The sequence below is a fragment of the Ictalurus punctatus genome, chromosome 9 (assembly GCF_001660625.3).
Source record: "Ictalurus punctatus breed USDA103 chromosome 9, Coco_2.0, whole genome shotgun sequence".
In the NCBI taxonomy this organism is placed as follows: domain Eukaryota; kingdom Metazoa; phylum Chordata; class Actinopteri; order Siluriformes; family Ictaluridae; genus Ictalurus; species Ictalurus punctatus.
In genome coordinates, this window is record NC_030424.2 from 27,082,501 (window position 1) to 27,090,556 (window position 8,056).

Genomic DNA, 8,056 nt, shown 5'->3' on the forward strand with positions numbered 1-8,056 from the left:
TTTTTTTTTTTTTTTTAAAGAGCACATATTATGACAAGGAACATATAATAAACCTTTGATTTGTCTTGTAGCTGGAACTGTAATAGAAAATTAAACAACACCTTCTGACCAATCAGAAACGAGAATTAAAACATCGCTGTGGTAACTGTATGGCTTATAACGATTAAAGTGAAATGACGTATGCTCTAACATGAAAATGTATGAGATTAGCTCAAATCGAGCTTATAAACATTATATATATATATATATATATATATATATATATATATATATATATATATATATATATATATATATATATATATAGTTTACGTTATAGAGTTGGGATATTGTGAGCTACCAGGCGAACTTCTTTACACTCACTCTCATTGCATTAAAATTCTGTGTTCGTTACGCACTTTTTGAATTGTAACATGGACTCACCAAGGTGGTTCACTTTTGGCAGTTTAAACAATTTATTTATTTATTTATTTATTTATTTATTTACAATGCTGCCTTAGATATCATGTGAACGATCAGCTGACTACATTTCATTCCGAGTATAACTGTCAGTGACCAAACTGGTTGGGAGTGTTGACACGCCATAATCTCAGCATTAGTAACGCCTACACAAAGTGTACGCTCTGAATACTTTCAGTTCTGTCGCCTATACTCGACGTTAATGTTACAGATCACGTAGCGTACGGCAGGAGGAAAAGCTTCGGCGCCATTCTCAGTTGTGCCTTCATGGAAATACAGGAAAGAAGGGGACTGAAGACCCATTCTGGACGGCGGCCAACAAACATGGCCGCCAAGGACCGCAATTCCCAGAACACTCTTACCTTCGTTCAGATCACACACACACACACACACACACACACCTGCATCCAATTCACAGCACGATCACAGCCACAGTTTAAAAGGACTTTCCATTCACTTCCATATACTTCACGCTTGGTGAAGTATACGCACAGTTACCTTGTGTTCTGTCGGTGCCAGGCTTTGATTCGCTCGTGTTTACCTTTCACTGTTTTAACTCTGCCCTTCGGATTCTTCTGCCTGGATTACATAATGAACATCATTTTAAGCACACACACACCTGCATTTGCATCCATGTAAATTTCCACCACTTGAGGGAGAGCGAGAGGAACTTTCCACCAGGATCGCCATGCCGGTGTTTGCTTCCGTTCACTTTCCCAAGTGGACCTTTGTGTATCCCCCAGACCCCTTTGATGGCTCTCCTGAAAGGATACTTTGTTCAGAGCCAAATCTATTTCGAGAGCCTGTTAAACCCCAAACCTGAAGAGAAGCAGTGGCTGGGGTTCATGCTGTCCCGGTTCACGGGCCCGACCCACCAGTGGGAGGAGCTCCTTATCGGCACAGGCAACTTTTAGCCTGGGTAGCGTGGTTGAGTGCGTGTGCCTCATGAAGGTGATTTTTGATAACGCAGACTACTCTGTTTGATTTTGAGGAATTTTTGGGAAGGGTCAGCCTGACTGATGAACCTGCGAGGCCGTTTACCACCTACTACGAGGTAGGCTCTCAAGAGTTCCAGCCAGAGACCCATGAGGTGGTCTCGCCGGTAGAGCTCCAGCCGGAGGTCAACGTGGCGACCTCATCTATCGACCTCCAGCCTGAGACGGTCTCCCATGCCGAGCCCCAGCCAGAGGTCAATATGGCGGCCTCATCTACAGAGCTCCAGGTTCCTCTTCAGACATCGCTCCGCCTTCCTGCTTGATTGAGGATGTCGCTCTGCCTCCATGCCCTGCTGAAGACGTCGCTCCGTTTCTCTGCTTCGCATCATGTGTCACTCCCCCTTCTTGCTCCCGAAAGAAGGAATCGATTCTGAACAGCTGAATCGAGTCGTTAGTGATTCCAGACTTTACTTCCTGTACTGACCTACGTAGGTTTGTAACAAAAAGCCCCGCCTCTGGTCTTCATCGGCTGTTCGCTGACAGCGGTAGACCAATCAGAGCAGAGTATGCTCTCTGAAAGGAGGAGTTTAGAATGAATCCTTTAGAACGGATCATTTAACGAGTCGTTTGTGACACTGGGGGGAAAAAAGGTAACGCTGGAGTTTAAATTACGAGCACGTTAAAGTGTTTTTTGACCTTGGATGCACGTAAATCTATCGCGTGAGACCTTTAAAACAAAATTAGGCACGTTTCAAAACCACGTGTGCACGTTAAATCAGAAAAGCTCTGCAAATGTATCCCTGCAGCTGTGTCATTAAGAAGTTTCATTTTCATTTCTACTGATAACTGATCCCCTTGCCTAATACACATCACAGTGCATCTTCAGTAAGCAGCAGCGCAGTGAGAGGATCCTCTCTGATCCTTACTGCCTCATACGCACGTCTGAGTGTCAAGTACATTCCTTTATATCGCAGAGATTTGGCAACCATGACCTTTTTTAATTCACCGATGAATCAAACGTTGTGCAGTTGAATAGAGTATTGTTACGTTCAGTGTCCTGGACCATCTGTGAGACCAGTTCCGGTTATCGCTTACATTTTAGCAGCTATAGTAGTCATTTCCTCTTTCATGTTTAATCTGCTGTCAAGAAAAAAATGACTCTCTGTGATTTCCAGAGTCTACTGGAAAGCGCAAATTATGTTTTTTTTCTCCCCATGGTGGAAAACTTGTGTTTACTGTTACTGTTACAAAGCGCTGACACTGGAGACTCCTTCCAAAATAAATAAATAAATAAATATCTCCTTACAGAAAACTTCACCGTATCAATGACAAGACGTTTGCTCATCCTCTACTTTGAACTGTGCAATATTCCATTCGCCACTTATCTGTATATAAACGAGGTGTTGCTCATCTGTATATATTCATATTCTTATTCATATCTGTACATACACTGAGGTGATCATAGTGTACGTTACTGTGTGTCTATTCTATTCCTATTTAATGTGTATTCTTTCTTATCTGTTTTGTGTAAAAAAGCTGCTGTAATGAGGGAATTTCCCCAATGTGGGATCGATACAGTTGATCTTATCTTATCTTAGTCCATCCATCCACCTTCTATAACGCTTTATCCTATCCCAGGAGCCTATGGCACAAGGCGGGGTACACCCTGGACAGAGTGCCAATCCATCGCGGGGGACAATCACATATACATTCATACACTTTGGCCATGCCAATCCACCTATCATGCATGTCTTTGGACTGGGGGAGGAAACCCCAGCAGCACGGGGAGAACATGCAAACTCCGCACACACAGGGCCACGGTTGGAAACGAACCCCTGACCCTGGAAATGTGAGGCGAACGTACTAACCACTAAGCCACCGTGTGCCCATCTTATCTTTGTTTACTTCCCCGTGTCCAGTCCCCGCGTTAACATGTTAGTACAAGTGCACGAGTATAAACCTGTGATTTCCCAAGCAGCTGGAACTGCCCTTAGAGCTGCTGTTATAGAAAAGTAATCAACACCTTCTGACCAATCAGAATCAAGAATTCAAAAGCCTTGTGGTAGTCTATAATAAATTGCACAGACATTGTGTTAGCTGTAGTGTCTATATTGTTTATCACCAATACCACAGTGTTGAATGAACTTAATAAACACTAGGTGTTCTTTCAGTGATGATTCACAACTATGGTTCTGTCCCTATAGTCTCACACATAGTCTCTAATCAAACCTATATAATACAAACTTATCTAATGGTTCAATCCCAAACAGATCCCTACTGCCTTTATACATGCACTACATAGGGCATGATGTATACAATTGAATGCAATGCAGTTTGGTTTGTTATCCAAAAACTGTTCTGTAGTAAATGATCAGAGAGTTACAGTACCTGCACCAACGCGCAGCTCTCTCACTGGGGGAAAAAAAGGACGTCAGCCTTTTCTTTTCTTTTTATTTTATTTTAAGAAAAGTCTCCCTGCAGCCCGGTGATTTGTGGCTCTGAGCAGAGCGCGCGCCGCAGTGCAACCGTGCGAAAGCCCGTTCAGGTTTTTATTTCTTTTTTAGCTTTCTACCTTATTGATATGCAAATATATTGAAACACTTGCAAAGTGATTGGGCGTCATCTCTCAGACGTCACGCCGCTTGTGGTTTCGTTATGGTAGGCCATCGAGGCCAAAATCATGTCGAAACTGCCACTGTAGCTAATTGTACGCTGAAGGTGCGAACACTACGGAAGCCCTAAGCGGCCATGCATTATTATTATTATTAGTAGTAGTAGTAGTTTTTTTTTCTTTGTTGTTTTCTCGTTCTCACTGGCCACTGAGGACCAGGTTCACTGGGGGGAGGAACAACATCAAGTGGGAGCCATTGGGGGATCCATGGGCGTAACCACGCATTCTTGGGGGGGGGGTCATGTCCCCCCCAATGTTGAGGAAATACCCATTTGTCCCCCCTAATATGCAGTACAAAATGTTTTCTATATGTCCCCATTTAATGAACCCTGCCAACAGATCTGTTTTTTCCTCATCTATTCTATTTATTTATGTCTATTCCTTTTTAATATATTTCCGTTTGTTAAGGAAAATAGGTGTGTGCCCCCCCTCCAATTGTACGCTTGGTTGCGCCCATACTCAACGCAAGTTCGTTGATATATTTTAGCAGCTCAGTCTGTAAGAAATGGAGACAGCAGTCAAGCGTGGAAAAGTGCAGCAGAACATACAAGCTTTTTTTCAGACAGTAAGTAACTAGATACCTAAATAGTAGGTAACCTTAGCTTAGTATAGAAGGCATCATACCATGGCTTGGTTTCTTCTTAAGAACGTCAATTAACTTTTTATGCTTGCACACCGACGAAGTAGGCTATGCTAACGTCAGTTCCAGTTTTTGACCATTAACGTTACATTCACTTGCATATCCTCCCGCCAAGTTCGTTGGACCCCTCCAATGTCCATACCATGGTTACATCCTTTGGTGGATCCCTGGAAGGTGCTGATGCCAGGACTGGGCCTTAGGAAACAATTTGCCACAGCTCTATATAAGGATTCGGCAGCCTTCAAGTACCTTAAAGACTTCTTACTTAAGCTGTCTGACGTCAAAGTCAAAGCGGTGCCTTTGTCAGACCACAGATACAGAAGATCCTGGAGTGCAAGGAATTCCCCAAGAAGGTCACTAGCGAAGAGGCTCTGAACAGCTTTGTTACAGTGGTTCGGGGTCTCCTGGGTAATCGCAAAGCCGAAAACTATGTGGAGCTGGGTGAGATACTCTTAAAGTCCATTTCCTTGATGTTTCTCTTGATAAATTCAAGGAGAACATGAGAGCATACTCAGAGAAGCAAGGCGAGCGCTTCCATCAGGACATACTGGACTTTCAATGCTGCTACCACGGACAATATAATGAGTATGTGACTACTCACTTCTAAATCGTTTGTGGTCATTTTTGTATAAATTTTATATAAATACATGTTAATTTACATAAATATAGGTTTGTTGGTTTTTTACTTTACGTGAACGAAAAGACGCGAATTCACCCGTTTTATCAACGAAGATATGTAAATATCAAAACACCAATGTCCTCGTTACAAAAGCAAAGTTTTGAGGGGATTAATAGCTATCTGCTATCCTTTTGAGGCATAAGCAGTTATAAAAAAAAAAAAAAAAAAAAAAAAAAAAAAAAAGCACCCACCACCCGGTAACAAATATTATGAAAGACCCCTCAACTTCCAACTTATTAGTACCAAATTAAAAATAATTATACGTTTCAAATGGAAAATTAGTTCTGTCTTCGATCAAACTTATAATTCTTTTTAAATCGGTACCAATCTTTTTACTTTGCTTTAATTTCCAACACAACCATGTTATAAAGGTTAGAAAGAGCTCTTCAGTAGATTTCAAACAACTCCAGCCCTGTGATGCTGCAATCACCAGTGCCTGAGAAAAAGGCTGCAGAATTTGGGCATTTTATTTAACTTTGGAGCACTATTTCCAGTTAAAATGACAGCTCGGACGTTGCTTCGGAGCTCTGTATGTTTAAATCCATCGTCATCCTCGGGTCCGAGACTTTGTCTATTCAATCAAATTCTCAGGAGACTCTATACACGTATTTATTTATTTCTATACGGTGAATAGAATTTCTATACCTGTGTGACATTTTGTTTACCTCTGATATGAAACCTCAGTTCATAGCAATTGTTGAGTTCTATACAAAAATGCACTGTTTATGTTTTAAAAAAAAAATAAAAATAATAATCATCATCATTTTTTCAGTCGTAAATGATCTGCATTCAAATTGTGTTCGAAAATATTCTGAGAATCGAATCGTGACGCTAGTATCGATTTGAAATCGGAACCATAGTGTATGGTTACGCCGTTACACCCCTACAGAGCGAGGCACTTTTTTGACACTGATGGCTTTCCACACTCAGAGCTCCATCTCACTGCATCCTGTCACTTCCAGATTCCCTGCGTGTTTTTCTGCATCCAGGATCTGAAATTATATTTCAAATGAAATCACAATCTCGGCCTGCTCTGTGAGCTACACGTACAGTTTAGGTTTGAATGACAGGGGTCTGAAATCTCAGCACAGCTCGAGCGCTAGTCAGAATCTGACATCTGATGCTGGCTGCTTATTCCATCAGATTCCATCGAGCCCGATTCTATTTATTTATTTATTTATTTGAAATGCAGTTTAAAAACAGCCGAAAACACAAAGCGTTACCAGTTTCTCCATCTCAGTGATGCCGTGAAGAGCGTCTGCATCTCCTGTATGAGCCATGTAGCCGGTCGGTAAAGCGCGCGAGCGCACTGAGTTGCGGTAACGTCGGTGAACGCAGATGTGCGGGTTAACCCGTTAAACCCCGAACCGCATTACAGCACAGTGGGCAAGTCTAAATACGCATAGCACTGGGGTCCTTGTTTGACACATTCAGGCCTGGGTCAGAATGAAGCTTCCATTTTATGACGAGTGAATCTTTTTTTTTTTTCAACGAATCGACTCCCAGAAAGAATGAATCAAACTATACAGTTACCGACTGTAGCCCCTCTACCCTGTCGGTCAATGAAAATGGAACAACACCAAGCAGATATTTGTCTGGTGGACCATTTTCAGCCGACACTGACTGCGTTTACACGGACAGCAGGAATCTAATTACGGACCTTATTCTGAATAAGACGTATAATATTCTGATTAAGGTGTTTACATGAGTCGCTTTTAGAATATTCTTTTCATGTTCCCGTTTTACGTGTTATAGAACATAGATGGATTAACGTCACACGTAATTACATCCCCGCGCCACGCCGTCCGACGTCAATCCAGAATTTCAAGAATTTCATCGAGTTTTGGGTGTTTTTATTTAAAATTTTACGAAAGCTTCGAGTGCGGTTAATTATTTGTCGTGCTGTACGTGCAAATAGACGACTGCTTGAAGCCGTGGGCTGCGTCCCAAACCGCGTACTTGCCTACTATATAGTAGCTGAAATATATGTATTTCTATACTATATCTCGTTTGCCGTCAAACGGGTGAGCGCTGCCGTGTGTGTACGTGTCCTGTCGCACAATGCGGTGAAAACTCTCACACGATGTTAATAGCGTGATTAAGGTGTGTACGTGTCTGTAACGCACGTCCATAATGTGACTAAAACGGGAATACTCCACACGTCTTAATTCCGTTTGTGTTTACTTCGAGTGTGACTTTAATCAGATTAAGGTCATCAGTAATCTCTGTTTACATGCGTTTCTTAATCAGAGTATCGTCTTAATTGGGTTCATATCGGATTATTTAAGTCCGTGTAAACGTACTGACTGACACTGACGCTGATCTGAGTGTCTCAGGTGCAGCAGTGTTGGGCTTTTGAAACACTGTGTACACTTTCTGCACTTTATCACACACACTTGTTTTGTTAATAAACCTTGCAGGTGCACAGTTAAGAAACCATATAGGAAAAGCCAAATGGCTCATTATTCGTCTGCATCGTTACTCAACTTTAAGTTTAAAAACGCTACTTTCTAATGACCGCCAAGGGTTAAGATTACACAGCCAGGTGTACACAGCCGATACACACGAATAATGAGCCATTTGGCTTTCCATAACTGTAGTTCACTTTTTATCTGTGCAGTGTGTGTGTGTGTGAGAATTGTCCACATCATCAATGTCAGTTTCTGACCAAA

General features: G+C 41.9%; 1 protein-coding gene across 2 annotated transcripts in view; it reads right to left on the minus strand.

Annotated features, from left to right (window-relative positions):
• The window catches only part of abch1 (ATP-binding cassette, sub-family H, member 1), a 36,641-nt gene extending 29,768 nt beyond the window's left edge, over nucleotides 1-6,873 (minus strand). Inside the window, exon 1 of one of the 2 annotated variants that reach the window (XM_017476363.3) lies at nucleotides 6,608-6,873. In XM_017476363.3, the coding sequence (XP_017331852.1) occupies nucleotides 6,608-6,664 (57 nt within the window). In that variant the 5' untranslated portion in view covers nucleotides 6,665-6,873. Of the gene's footprint in view, nucleotides 1-3,782; nucleotides 3,960-6,607 lie in introns of those variants that run through there. The other variant, XM_017476364.3, reaches the window with a different exon arrangement.
• Between the last annotated feature and the right edge of the window lie 1,183 nt (nucleotides 6,874-8,056).